This window comes from Agelaius phoeniceus, chromosome 5, assembly GCF_051311805.1.
Source record: "Agelaius phoeniceus isolate bAgePho1 chromosome 5, bAgePho1.hap1, whole genome shotgun sequence".
In the NCBI taxonomy this organism is placed as follows: domain Eukaryota; kingdom Metazoa; phylum Chordata; class Aves; order Passeriformes; family Icteridae; genus Agelaius; species Agelaius phoeniceus.
In genome coordinates, this window is record NC_135269.1 from 54,012,461 (window position 1) to 54,027,602 (window position 15,142).

At 38.3% G+C, this 15,142-nt stretch overlaps 1 protein-coding gene across 3 annotated transcripts in view; it reads left to right on the forward strand.

The window, feature by feature from the left end:
- Window positions 1-2,364: 2,364 nt before the first annotated feature.
- The window catches only part of IL17REL (interleukin 17 receptor E like), a 45,450-nt gene continuing 32,672 nt past the window's right edge, over window positions 2,365-15,142 (forward strand). For 2 of the 3 annotated variants that reach the window (XM_077179051.1, XM_077179050.1), the window contains exon 1: window positions 2,366-2,784. In XM_077179051.1, coding sequence (XP_077035166.1) covers window positions 2,683-2,784 — 102 coding nt within the window. In that variant the 5' untranslated portion in view covers window positions 2,366-2,682. Of the gene's footprint in view, window positions 2,785-15,142 lie in introns of all 3 variants that reach the window. The other variant, XM_077179052.1, reaches the window with a different exon arrangement.

The window sequence follows — 15,142 nt, forward strand, 5'->3', positions numbered from 1 at the left end:
CATTGGTAGAAACAGAACAATACCTTTTGCTATCATCCGTTCTTCAGGGATAAAGTAATGAAAGCATCAAACTAAAGACAAATGTGGATTAAAATATAGGTAAGGTACAGTAACTAACAAGGATAAAATGACATCTGTTAGAAAAAAATTTTCAAAATTATGATCAAGAATTAGAGTCCCATTTGAGCACAGAGCCTAAGAGATATTGTCCCTCTAAATTTCAAATGCATCAATGCTTCTACATAACTGATAGTTTTCAAAAAAATGTGGCATGAGAATCTTAACGGGGGTTCTGAAACCTGATATAATATAAACAGTGGATGAACACAGTAATTCCAGGATACAAATCATGCAGGAACAGTGAAGTAGCTAGTTTAGACATGATTTAAAAAATAAGGTTCAAATGAAACAAATAACAATAAAATTTTTGCCTGATAAACTTAATAACAGCTTCAGTCCACACAGAAATGCTCTTGACTGAAACACAGTTCCTGCATAGAAAGAGTACATTGTTAGATCTATGCTTTGATCAGCTTTATTCAGAATGTGACAGAGGTGCCCTAAGAAATACCAGAAACAGTGAGAGAATAAAATCTCTTAAGGCAAATCACACCGTTAATTTCTGTGGAAACTGAAGGTATAAGGAGAGTCAAAATGGCATTTGCTAGAGAGTAAAACATTCTTGAACTGCTCACTCTTTAATATTGTCTGCAGGACCCTCATCTTACAAAAGGGTATAGTAAAAAGCTGTGACTATTTTGCAAAGGTGAGATGAAAATGGATATTCTGTATTTTTTAAAGCAACAAGGGGGAACGCAATGGAACTATTTGGAAGCAGTTTTAAAATCCAAACACAGAAAATAAACATAGGTTAATTGTACAATTCATGGTTCCAAGAAGGTTTGAAAACTGAAAGGATAAATAGATGCAAAGAGTTGTTTTACAAATACATTTAAGAAAGTTCCAGAAGCAGCTATTAAAATCAGTGATGTGCACGTGGCTTTTGGTTCAGTAAATCTGTAAGATGCAGGTCATTGGAACTTGTCAGCATACATGTTAAAATAATCCATGGAAGTAGGATATTTAACTTTCTTATTTCTTCTAAGCATCCTCTGATCCTCTTAGGCACAGGAGAGTGGACTGGGCAGATTTTTGATCTCTAGTATTTTTGTGCATAGATGTCACATCCCACTCCTGTGAGTAGTCAGGATTCATTGATGCCCATGGTCAAAGTTTTTCTGGACTTATTTGGTAATGGGCCAGGGGGCTTTGAGGGTATTTAGGTGGTCTCAATCCACCTCTTCTGGGTTGACCCTTTCTCAATAGCTCCTGACTCCTTGTCATCCCCTCTGTGCCTTATGTAGTCACCATGGACCACAACAGGGAAGTGGGCCCCAGAAAGATGCTGCCCTACTTCCACAGGGTCCCCCTTTCCAGCCACCACCTGTTCTAACTTGCCTGCTTGAGTGGCCATCAGTGTTTGAGGCATAGAAATGCATTAACTCCTTAAGGTCCAAGCTTCTATAAGATGACAAAATTTAGTTGTTGTTTTTTAACCAAAACACTTAAATTACATTTTATTCAGTATGGTGATTTATGCTGCTTATCTAAAAAATAAAGTCTTCTTGGAAAATTGGCAAACCAGACTCACATAGGGTATCTAAAATACAAGTACAATAGATACACTGGCTGAGTAGACATTGTATTTTATATGTAAAGCCAGATCCTAGCAGATGCTGTTAGCTGTATATTCCCCACTGTAACTGATGTAAACAGTTTTGTAAGAGCACTGAGTACTTGGGCCCTGGCACTGTCCTACTGAAAGATGTCTCTCAGTGGTGAGCAAGCCCTCTCTATGGAGGAAAACTCCCTGTTCCCCTTAGGCATGTCACATGTAGTCTCCATACCAACCAGAGGGTGTGTTTTTGACATACTTGTTCCTTACAAAGGGTAGTGGGACTGTGTGAAACATAGCACCCAGAGAGGCATTCCTGGGCATTCTGTTATTCTAACAGGTATTGAGGTATTGTGGCTCACTCCTACCCTGCTCTCAGAGTTGCTGGTGTTGAGCTTTGAAAAAACATGCATATTTCCAGAGCTGGAGATAGGCTATAGGACAAGATGCTCCTATTGATACAATTAGATAATAGTGGAAAAAATTTAAAGGCTCAGATTTCTAGGATGAAAGAATCTGGTATTCCTGCTGATGAAAAAGAGGAAACTAGTCTTCCAAGACCACCCATCTTGGCAAAGCTGGTTTTCTTCTCATTGAAGGCACTAGAAAACCAGAAAAATAAGATGCATTTGAATACCCATGAACTTGTCTGGTACATCTCTCTAGAAACAAAATTCCCATTTATATATAGAATTTACAGAAAAGAAATCTGTTGAAACTGATCTAATACTGATGTGATGAAATCCAGAAGGAAGAGGCTTTTACTGTGATTGTCAGAAATCACTGTTTCCTATTTTTCAGTTTGGAACATATGAAATGAGTTGAGCATGCTTTATATTTCCCAGAACTAGCAACTTTCTGTCTTTGGAAAGTGTTAGAGGGAGGAGCTCAGAGGTGCTGTGGGAGGGACTAAAATTCATATTAAAGTTTTGGCACGAGAGGGAGAATTGTCAGAGTTGAAGGTTTCTTCTGAGGTTTTGCTTTTTGTATTTTTTTTTCAATTTAGGATGATAAGGACTTATGTTCAGATTCTTCTAATAATTCTATTTTGGAATGCTGATTGTCAGATTATTCCCAGGATTGAAGAATGTGGACTTTCATGTTCTCAGGTAATCTCTTACTTGTTCCAATTTGCTGTCTATTAATATAGTAGTTATATGCTACCAAAGTAATTGTAGGAAAAGCAAGAAAGCAAAAAGGGAAAAATGTTTCAGCTGTCCTGAACATTCACTTTATATTCCTGTCATTCTGAATTGTGTCCAAAGTGGCAAAAATTACTCTGAAAAGGGTAGGAAAATGCATCTTTATGCTGTTTGCAACTGCTGCTGTTAGTTTCAAATCTGTCTTTTGTATTTGAAAAAATAGATTTTGTTAATATTCATTACTTTTCCAGAGTCAGTTTTTACAACAGCAGTGGTGCCTAAGAGATGTGAGAGGGAGGAATGAGAGGTTTCAGAAATTGCTAATTATGTTAGGAACATATGAAACACTGAATTTGCTGTGAATAAATGAATCAAGCATGAGAAAGAGTAAAACATGTTCTTCATTTTGTGGTTTGAATGTAACCAGTATTAAATTTAATGACTTCTGTATGTGCATGAAAGGGGTGTGAACCATACCGCCTTTAGTAGCTTTGGGTTTGTACGATTCCAAATATCCCCGCAAAGGGGCAGTATGGAGATAGTCTGCTCTTGGCATTCTGAAATTGTGAACATAGATAGAGTACATTGAAAGATAAATTTAAAAAAAGGGGGGATTAAATAATAGGCAATCTCACTTTCAGTCTTAGTGGAGGATGATAACTGTGTACTACCTACAGAGAAGTAAAGTTGATATTATGAAAGAATTTGGCTGTCTGTATAAACTGCTTGAAGATTTCAGTACTTAGGACAACCAGTGAGACATTCTAACTATTGTTTAAATGTGGTGGTACTCCCAGATATTCAGTTAGTTCATGTTAAAGTAATTTATTTTATATTTAATATATGTATCCTGGAAAAACAGTAGGAATAAAGATCCTTATAAAATACTAGATTGAGCAAAAAAAGCCCTCTCTATATTTAAATATCCATGTACTATAGTTTATGTTCCTGTATTCAAGTTCTGTAGTTTCTATCTACTTAGATGTTTTTAGAATAATAAAATATAGCCATAAGAGATTAATCTCTAGATGTACCCAAATGCTTTTCAAGAATTTTTATGAACTTATATTCATGAATGCAAATACACATGTATTTTAAATAATTTATGCTCCTTGGTCTGCTGCAATGAGAATTTAAAATAGAAATGATTTGTCATTCTAATTTATTCCTCCAAAGAGTGTAGGACTATCAGACTCAGCATGTAAAAATCAATATCACCTTTTCTGATGGGTTTCAGTCTAGGGGATAGGATTTACCTCTGGGGCCCCTAAAGGCTACCTTTGTCAAACCTTAGGTATGTGTGTTATGAAGACTGATTCACTAATTGCCTCTAGACATAGCCCTAAGGTTTGGCAAACTGGATCCCTTTCTCTACCTTCAAGAGTGTGTCTTACACTTTTCCAATACTGAAGATTGATTAACTGAGAAAGGCGTGTTTTATTTTTCTTATTTACAGGGGAAATACATTGTTTCCAGTATAGCAGAATCAATCAATCAATCATTTGTGATATTAGGGACAGGATTCAGTTCATGTTCTGTGTGTGATGTTTCTTGCTAGTTGTATTCAGTAGAATCTTGAATGCATTAATGACTTTTTAAGACAAAAATGTTTTCTCTGAGGGAACAACAATGATCTCATCAGGATAAATTACTGCCAGCATAGCATTTTCAATCTAGTGCAAAGCACTTTAGCTACATGAACTTTAGAATCTCATGACTAACTTATTAAAGGAAACTTCTTTCTCCTTATCCTTTGAAATTAATTTCAATTTCTCTGCATCATTGACCATGACTTGTGGGCTCAATCCATCTCATGAGTTATTCTAAAAGGGAGCAGTCAGTCTTCCCCATGATGTGTTCTTCCTAGGGACACTAGTCAGGAGTTACAGTTTGCCTTTGTCTGTGTGAAATATGTGTGTGCTCCCTTCTGCTATAGCACATCAGATCAAAAAGTAGAGAATCAATGACTTTTTTCTAGCAATTTCCCTAATGTGATAATGAGATATTGTCATTTTAAAACTATCAGAGATTTCTGCAGCTGCTGTTGTTACAAGTGAATATTATAGATTTTTTTTTTCTTATGAAGTTTTCCCAGAAGTTTTTACAGCAAATTTCTCTTTTGCATTCAAACTTGAAGCTGTGTGGTTCTTTATAAGGCAAGGGATGTGAAAAGCAATAATTTGCATTTTTCTGCGTTTTTCAAACTATGGGTATTGTCAGCAGTTTTTTAGCAGGTTTAATAACTGAAACTGTTGAGTCTGACCAGTAGACTAGATTTTAGTGTGGCTGTGTCCACTAGATATTTGTGAGCAGTTTTGACCTCCATGGGTACTTCTTATCAGAGTAAAGCACTGGTTGCTACTTAGGAGGCAAATAGTGACATAACTATTTTGAGGCATATGACTTGCAAAACATCTGCACTGAACTGTTATCTCAACTTCATGAATAATTCTTAGTTTACCATGGGTATCCAGCAAGATATCCTTACATTACCTTGTGTAAGGCAATATTTGGTTTTCATTACTGTAACACAAACTGTGCATCTGCTCAGTACAGGAAAAGAAAAAAAAAGAACACTGGATGTTTATGCCAGTATTATGTAAAATTTTAAACCGTATGAAAACCATACAGCTGTGGGTTGAATGATGGCAAATGAACAACTAAGCTTTTATTAGTGTGATGATTTATTTCTTCTTCTTTATTTTAATAGCTTGGCTTTAGAGCTCATGTGATATTCTAGTATTCAAAGATTAAGTGCTATGGGCATGGTCTCCATGCCCCACCCAATAGGAAACACAGTTATCAACCAAGTTTCCCTGTAAAAGCATAGGGGAATCCCAGCCTGCAATTGAAATTGGGTTTGTGCCCTACTCATTTTACAATCCACATTGTTTGCAGGCTGTACACAAAGAAATAGGCTTATGCCAAATTTGATTCAACAACTGGTAAAGATCAAGAGCACTACATTTAAAAAACACTCCCCAGAACACTATGAAATGTTATTTGTATTGTCTGCCATTTAATGCAGTAATGTTTCCAAAGGCTATGGATAAAGAAGGAAACACTAAACTGAATCTGGGATTTCCCTCTAATTATAAAGGTTATTGGCAGCAAATCCTTGTTGTTCCTGCTATTCATAATCAAATACGTGGTGTTTACTGGATATGGATCAGTCCATTTTTGCTCAATACTACACACTGCAAAATCAGTGATATAGTATAGCCCTTAGTTCACAAAGTCAGCTGACATAAATTGCTATTCTTTGTTCATTATTAAGCAATTCATATTTTAAAAGTGATCCCAATACTCTAGAAAATGGACATGACAATGTGAGTGACATAATTCAGTTGTCCTCTAAAATCTGATTGAAAACATAATTTTAGACATGGCAAATGTCTAAAGAGACTGATCAGAGACCTGACTTCCTCAGGGTGAGTGAGAGAGATACATGAAATCTCATCATAGGAGTACAATTCAACACAGACTTTTTTGTAAATGCATTGATATATCTGATGACTGAAGGAGATGCATAAAATTATAAACATATCCTTTGCTAATATTTGCTGAGGTGCAGTACAAGCCACGAGAGCATGCCCTAGACAGAAAGCCTGGAGTCTACTTCGCTGCCTGGCATCGAATCACTTGTGTGGCTCTCTTCAAGTTATTTCCTTTCTCTGGTTTTCACAAGTATAAAAGAGTTCTGACCTTCCTGTGTGGTGTGTCTTAATTATATGTTTTCATTAACTGCTTTGAATACTATAATTATGAGTTAAGTACTCATTAGTTAAAACTTCAGGGGCTCAATCACATTGAGTCATTGTATTAGTGTGATATTAACCCATTTGCTTAGGTACCTTTGCTTGTCTTCTCTGCTGGTGCTAAGAAGAGCTGCAATTTAGCACATTTGGGTGGCTTTTCTCTTAGACTGTGCTTCACATTTGCTCTTTGGGTCAAAAATATCTTTGCAATGATATAGGACAGTTTCATGTTGTGTCCTTTCCCACTGGTTTGGTGCTGTCACATTTCCTCTTCCCCTGAGAAGGAAACACCCAGTGACAGGTACAAACAGGGACTTACTGCAGTGTTCCTCAGTGTTACAGCATGTACCTCCAGCTCCTATAAGAGAGGTGGAGATGGAGAAAGCTCTGCAATTCAGAACTGGCAAAAAAATGCAATGGTAGCTTTTGGACTTTTTCCCTTCTCTCTTCCTCAGGAACTCCAGAAGAAGGTTGCAAGGTCTGTAAAGAGACTAGGCACTGGAATAGCAAGCACAGAATACAAGAAGTCATGAAGCTGAGGGCATAGACTTAAAAGGTGTTGGAAAAAGTGGACAAAGTGTCTTGGAACTGATACACAAGGCAGTGCTAGAAGCTTCACCATGAGACATCAGCATCACTTATGTGCAATCAGTATATAATCTCTTGCAAATAGCAGGAGACACATATTTGATAAATCCAAAAAGGGATATGTAAGCAAGCTAAGCAGAAGATGGGAGCAGCTGGCCTTTATTATTGGCAGTGAATTTTAGCTCACGAATTTTCTCATCCCTAATCTTAGGGATCTTATCTGTCCTTCAGCTCCATTTGGACACAAAACTAAGTAGTGGGTATTGAGATTTGGAAGTAGGTGCTTTCCACAGCCATCTGACTGCTTTGCAGTTGGAAAACTACCTGTAATTTGATCAAATCTGGGTGGGACAGGTTTTCTAGGAGTGGTAATAACTTTAATGAGACCACGTGGTGTGACTTAGCTGGAATTCTTGCAGTAAGGTCTAGGAATAGTTTAATTTGCACTTTTGTGGAGCTGGCAGTGCTGTACCTATTACATTGTCATGTCTATTTATACTACTCCATTCTTCCTCTCCTGCCAGGATACCTGCACATAGGAGAGAACCAGGGATGATCAAAAATGAGAAGGACCAAAAGAGGTTTAAAAGACTTCTTTCTAAGGACAGGTTTGGATGCTCTCCAGGCTTTTTGGCTCAGCATTGAAATGCTAGGCTTTGCTGATGGATGGATGGATGGATGGATGGATAAATTTGGACCTAAGAAAGGAGTTTCCTTCTATCTCTGCCTAAAGATAATTTGATTTCCGAGAGCCACAAGTTTCCCTGTGCTGTGTTGTGGCTTGGTGGTTGTTCAAACCAGGATCCCACATTTGAAGTTCTATGAGTTTTGTTACTATTATCCCCAAGAGAGGTCCCTAGGTTTTATATACCAACATGTTACAGATGTTTTTGTAGTATTCATACTGTCAGAAAAATATATTTCCTTATAATTTTTTCCTGATTTTGTTAACATTTATTGGCTAGTTTTTAAAAACTGGGAAATTATTTGTCATCTTAAAAATACAAACCAGAAAGTATGCCCCAAACTGCAGTGTCTTGCTGAGGAAATTTCAGACCAACTCTGAAATACTTGTCTGGGAATGATCACAGAACCAATAAATTAATGTATACTCAGTAGTGATACAGATAATCACAGCATTCACAACCACAGGAATTCAGTGGGTCAAAATTTTCTAAGGTCATGAACAGACTGGAAAATCACAGTAACCAGTGATGCTGAGCACTGGGATGGATAGCCTGTGGAGCTTATAGAGATCTCCACGCACACACTAAGAAAATATAGCTGAGATATAACTAATGTAGCTCACATATGTCTCAGATAAAGGTCTCTCTTCCTAAGGCAGAAATGTAGAGTAGATGACATATTGAGATTTTTCTAAGACAAGTATCTCTGCTTTCATTCATTCATCCTCTTTTGTGGGATCTACAGATGGTCCTTCAAATAATATTTGACTTAATCCTTTGGAACAGCAGAGCCAAAGACCTGTTTTGCTCTATGGCATGTCTTGTTCTTCCGGCATGCAAAATATAGGACTCACCATGAAAACTGTATGGGATATGCAATCTCATTCAGGAAGTGTCTAAGCAAAAATGAAGAGAGCTTAAGTTTTAATTTGCAAATTACCTGTGGGTCTTCCTCCTGCAAGGAAATGTTTCAACATAGTTGCTTTGAATAAGTGTGGTAAATTTCAATAATTTCTGGAAAACTCTTTGTCTTGCTATTGCCTCTACTTGTCTGCATATTTTCAGAGAGTATGAATCACATAAACAACACTGTACAGTACTAGATGTACATTCATTGTCTTTTCTTGGAAAAACTTTGAGGAATTAGAATTTATTGCAGTTAAGATTTTTCACTGTACCCAGTTTTATTTTTCCCTTTTATCCCAACATATACAAACTTCTTTCATCTTTTTCCCACTTCCTCATCTCCCTGACATGCTGTTCTTTTTTCTATGACTGTAGTGATTTTTCTCCATTGCTTTTTGTATTTTGATGTCTTTGTGACAATTTTTCATAATTGCAGTTACCATTATAGTGTGATGCTTCATGCTCAGTTTTGATAAGTAATATCTGTTCTTTGGGGTTCCCCCCCTAATTTTCAACATATTATATTTATATGTGATACAATAGAATAATTTTTAGAGCATGGTCAGATCTGTGTTACCATTCAGTCTGCCTACCATTTTCTCTTCCACTTAGAGGTTAAAAATCACATACAATTTTCAAGCAAATGTATGGCATAGGTGGTTTTCAGTAAGTGCTATCATTAAAAATGAGGCAGAGTGTAAAGCAGCATATGAAAGTAGTGAACACTGATGGGTTTATTTAGCTTTTGTAAAATTAGTAGGATTCTGCTTCTTTAGAAGCCCTCATCTTGGACCTCTGCCTCCTTTAATTGCCCTGTGTTAAGTTTAGCAACTACAGAACAAGGAGGATTATTTACACATTATAAAAAGGTAAACTATGTGATTATTACGGAGTTTTTTCCCCCTTCCCCATAACCCCGCAAAATTATGATTAACCCCAGTAAATTATGATTAGTAAAAATTTTGAGAAATAGACATATGTAATGACATTTCAAATAATTAATTTGTGTTGGATATGATTTATTTTTCTTTAAATTTTCCAAAATTATATATTACTAGCTTCTCTATCAATTATCTCAAACCGCAAATGTTTCAGCTACAATACAGATTAGATATTTTCAGTAGAGTTTCTCTACACAGTAAATCTTGAATGTTTTAAATTTCTCATGTACTCACACAGCTAATTCTTTCAGGGAAAGGTGTTTTTGGCTTTTCTTGCTTTTGATAGGAGAGCAAAGGCATGCATTTAGGGATGCTGGTATAGGGTTTCTGATGCAGGATTCAGACTTTCAGACAACGTAATAATACAAATATGAATAACTAGGAAAAAGTTTTCTCTCAAAAATTTTAAAGAATACAGCTGAAAAAATTTTCATGTACTAAGATTTCCCTCATTTTGTTGTGGCTAGAATGTTTCTGTAACTAAAGCAAGCACTTTTAGAGCCAATCAGGCTTGTTTAGCAGTGTCTTTAATAGTGGAAGTTCCTTAACTGATGCTGTGGCACAGGCAGGAATGCAGAAGCCTCCCAGGACAGTCATCAGAGACTACCATGGCTTCTACCATGTCCTTTGGGATCATTTGTATGGCCTTACATCCTTACACAACATAACAAGCTAAGGCTAGAATAAAACCAAAGTCAGCATTAAAAATGACTTCTCATCTGGAAGAGATATAATCAGGGATAGTTCCATGATTATTTAAATTTCAAATTTTCTTTTGTTTAAGGAGAAGAGGGAGAAACATCATTTTAATCAGAGCTGCAAAACCCAGAAACATGTGCTCCTGCTTTGAAGGGAGTTTCAACCCTGAAATGTGGCCTCCAAAATCTTGGAATTGTTACAGGAAATTTTTGTCAAGTGTGCTATGTTATTCTAAATTATACTATGAGTTTGTGATCCATGATGGCAGGGCTAGAAAATTCTTTTTTGTTTTCAAGTTCCTGCACATTTCAGGGTAGTGCCTATAACATTCACCCATTTTGTGATGCTGCTGTGTTCCTGTGGTTTTTTTTTTTTTCCTAGGTTATTAAATACAGATGCAGTGGAGATCATGAGAAAGCATGAGAGTCTTGGAAAGGCAAGGGAAAGAGCTAAGCACCCAGTTAGTCTGATCTCTACTCTGTAGAACCCACAAACCTGAGTTATGAGTGAAATTTTCTTTGTGGAAACTCTCTTCCACAAAGATGTTCTCTTGTGGAGCAGCTGCTGAGAGCTACTCTTTCAAAGTTTCAGTTTCTGGTTTGTTTTCTGGTCACTGCTTAGGATAAAATATAAGTAGGAAACAGATCTCCTATGTGAATGTTGAAAGCACTCAAAAAACTCAGCTTAAAATTTTCACTGTGTCTTCCCTGTCCTTCTCTCAGACCAGCATTCTTCTGTTTCCCCTCTGTACACTCTGACTGCTTTGACAGGAGGCCTGGGAAACCCTCTCATTTACCAGGCTGTGTGGCAAACAGGCAGCTCAGAACTGCTTCAGTTTAAGGAGGATGTTGAACCTGGTGGTCCCTTGAGATAATAACTTGAAAGCTAGAGTATAAAAGGTGGAAAATGCCCATATTCTGCTTTCCTCTTCTAATATTTACAGTTTGAAGGAAACTTGAGCTGTGCTAGTTTTACCCTGTTACTATTAAATCTCCAGCCACGTGCTATGCTAGGTGATGTGGATGTCTCTCACTATGAGTGTCTGCTATCCCTGACATGAGCTAGAGGTCATTGCAGTGTTGTTCTGGTCACAAACTAAACACCAAATTGCATGCATCCAGGGCTACTTCAGATCAGAAAAGGAGGTTAAGTGCCCCAGTGTTGTGTGGCAATTCATTGGGTATTATAGATCATGGTTCTGAGCTGAGGTTACCACAGTTTGCTTAAATTATATTTCAGGTACCTAAGACCTCTTCTAGATTTAGCTGACTTAATCCTTTTGAAAATGGCTGAAAACCTTTGCTTTATTTCACTACCCACAGAGAAATTGCCTTACTTCGGACTTATGTGACCCTTTTCTCATTGGCAAAGCTGATGTTTGCATAGGTGTGTTGGCTTTGTGAAGTTTTGGTAGCTGGGCTGGGGTGGCTTCTGTAAGAAGCTGCCAACCAGCTCCAAGACAGACCCACCACTGGTCTCGACCCTCAGTGATGATGGTATCCTCTGGGATATCAGCGTTCTTTATCCCCTGATGGAGCGGGTGGATGCCTTAAGGAGATTGGGACCCTGTGGGAAGCTGATACTGGAGCAGGCTCCTGGCAGGACCAGTGGCCTGTGGATAGAGGAGCCACACTGCAGCAAGTTTGCTGGCAGGACTTGTCACCCTGTGTGGGACCTGCACTGGAGCAGTCTGTTCCTGAAGGACTGCACCTTGTGGAAGGGATCCACTCTGGAAAAGTTCATGAAGAACAGAAGCCCATGGGAAGGATAAATTTTGGAGAAGTTTGTGAAGGTCTGTCTCCCGTGGGAGGGACCTCTTGCTGGAGCAGGGGAAGGAGGAATAGCATAAGGAGTCTTCTCCCTGAGAAGGAAGGAGTGGCAGAGACAATGATGTGGTGTGTGATGAACTGACTGCAGCCCCCCTTCCTTGTTCCCCTGAACTGCTGAGGGGGAGGAGGTGGACAAATCAGGAGTGAAGTTGAGAAGAAGGGAGGGGTGGGAGGAAGGTGCTTTAAGGTTTGTTCCTTATTTTCTCATTAAATTACTCTGATTTTAATTTGGAATAAATTAAACTAATTTCCCCAAGCTGAATGTATTTTGCCTGTGATGGCAACTGCTGGATGATCTCTCCTTATCTTTATCTCAAACCAGGGCATCCAGCCTTTTGTTGCATTCTTTATTCCCTGTCCAGTTGTGGAAGGGAGTGACAAAGGCACTGTCACTATGGTGGGCACCTGGCATCCAGCGAGGGGCAACCCACCACAATAGGCAAATAATGCATCCCCATTTGCATCAGATTCAAAGTTCATTCAAATCAGTGGAATGTGTCTCACCCAACCAAAGTCTTCCACAATTTCTGGATGTGAGCAGTGTGGCATTTTTCATGTATAAATTTCACAATGTACAGCTGAGCACTGAGTGCTGCTCTTGGGACTGACTCTAGGCATATATTAAAAGAATAGTTGCCTAGAGCAAAACAGTGAGGGCTTTGCTGTGTATGCCAGAACACTGGAAAACAAGGCCTGCAGTATGTCTCCTCTTTTTGCTGAGCAATAGTGTCAGGATAGGATAGATGAGAAGACAGTAACTGGAATAGAAAAGTATCTTCAGGCAAAAATAAAAATACTTATTTCCAAATGAAAGAATTATTACTGTCTCCAGCAGCAGGAGGAGCAATTCTATACTGGAGAGTATCTTCTCATAATCTTCACTTGAATTCTTGCTATCTTTTTTCTTCCTTCTCTGTTCTTTTCTATGGCAATCTTACAGCCCACTCAATCCAGTCACCTCTGAGACTGCTAGTCTCAGCTCTGTCAGTGTTGCTGAGGGAGCTTTTTTCTTGTAGCCTGTTTTGTGCTGCAAAGATCATTATAACATCCTAACCTCAAAGCAACCCTCAAGGTTGTCTGGAGGGCATGTGGAATCTGTGTCCTCTAGTTTTTCAAGAAATGACCAAAATAATTGCTGACTTGATCTGGTGGTGGTGACAGTACTGCTTCTAGCAGGAGGCTGGACTTGGTGACCTTCACAAACCCCTTCCACCCTACATTTCTTTGATTCGATTGATCTCATCCCTGTATGAGATCTCCAGAAAGTAATTGAAATAATTAATGCTGTGTCAGAGTGTCCCTGTCTCATTGTTATACTAGAAGTGCTGATTTGGTAGATTAGTTCTCCTTTTATGTAGCTGAGTGGTCTGAAATTTTTGACAGTCTGTGTATGGGATGGTGCTGATTTATACCAGCTGACGGTATGGCAGTCAGAGAACATTTTAATTTTACTGTGTCTATTGTACGCTATTCTGTTTTGTTAACAACTTGTGCTAACAGTGTAGGAAATGTGACATCAAAATGATTGACAATTTTTTGTTTGTTTGTTTGGTTGGTTCTTTTAATTTCTAAAAGAAAGAAGTTAATGCATACTGTTGCTTCAAGCAAATTCTGCTTCTAGTCCTGGAGCTGAAGCATACAATAGAACAGGCAGCTTTTATTTCAGACAGTCATAGCTCCCTTTGGTCCAATAAATTTAAAAGCCAGTGGTTTATATATAGGTCCTTTTTTGTATCTCAACATTACTTTTAAATAAAATTAATTTTAAAAAAATTAGAAGCAAGGAATATTTTTCCCAGTTGAGAGACCTCAAAGCAATATTGTTTTGTCTGGCTATTCACTTATAGGATAAATGCATGTCACTGCCAAGAGTTCTAACTGCTTCTAAGTCTTCCAGTGGTTCTGCTCTGTGAAAAGGGTTCAGCCATGTGGCCCCTGCTAGGGCCAGAAGATATTATATGTCACATGCAGTACTGATAACATACAGAACAGTGCAGTTAAAATGTAGGAACAAGATTCCTCTGCATCAGCCAGTGCAGGAGGAAATGCATACTGCCTGGAAAACAGGAATCTCTGTTATACCTGACTAATAGCAGGTAAACAGAAGGATGAAAACCTAAGAGGGCTGAAGGTCTAAGTCATGTGCTCCTGCACTCCTGAAGTGCTGCTGAGCTGTGATGGAGGTGTTGCCTTGTGACAAGGAGCAGGTTGTGGAAGACAGGCTCTGTACCTTTGCATTTACAGGTGAAATGGAAGATGGTACAATGACAATTGGTAACAGTCTCTGCTAGAGATCCCTGTGAAGTCTTACTGGAGAGTGTCCAATAATCTTCAGTAAACACAATCATGTCTTCCCTGTTTGTTCATGGCTGTTTCACTGAGGAGCTCAGAGCCCATCAACAGAGCGGCAACACAGCCCAATGTTACCTTGCTCTGCCAGACTCAGGCCAGCTCTCATCCAAAAAGTGCATGACCTTGTTAGCACTGTACTGAGCCTGAGCTTGATATCCCACTTCTCAGTAGCAATTATTCTTTCAGATTCAGCACTGCACTAATGTGATGGGATGTTTTCCATTCCACTTGGAACACACAGAGAAAAGACCTGGAGCTGGATAATGTGTAGACATGACTCAGATGTTTTGTTTAAAGCATTCTGTAAAACAATCCAGCAGCATCCAGGTGTTTTTGTAGTTTAAAATAGTCCAAAATAATGCTTTGCCATAAGTTTGGGTGCCTATTTCTTTTCTGCATGGATAACAGTCCAAATGTTTCTCTCTATGCCTGCTTTGCTAATCCCCCTGCACGCTGCTCACATGTATCAGATCACCACATTGTCAGTAAAAGCTGAAGAACAACCTCGTGGTTTGCCAAAAATTGAAAACTGTCTTTAGTAACATAGTTTTACCTTGGCAATGAGA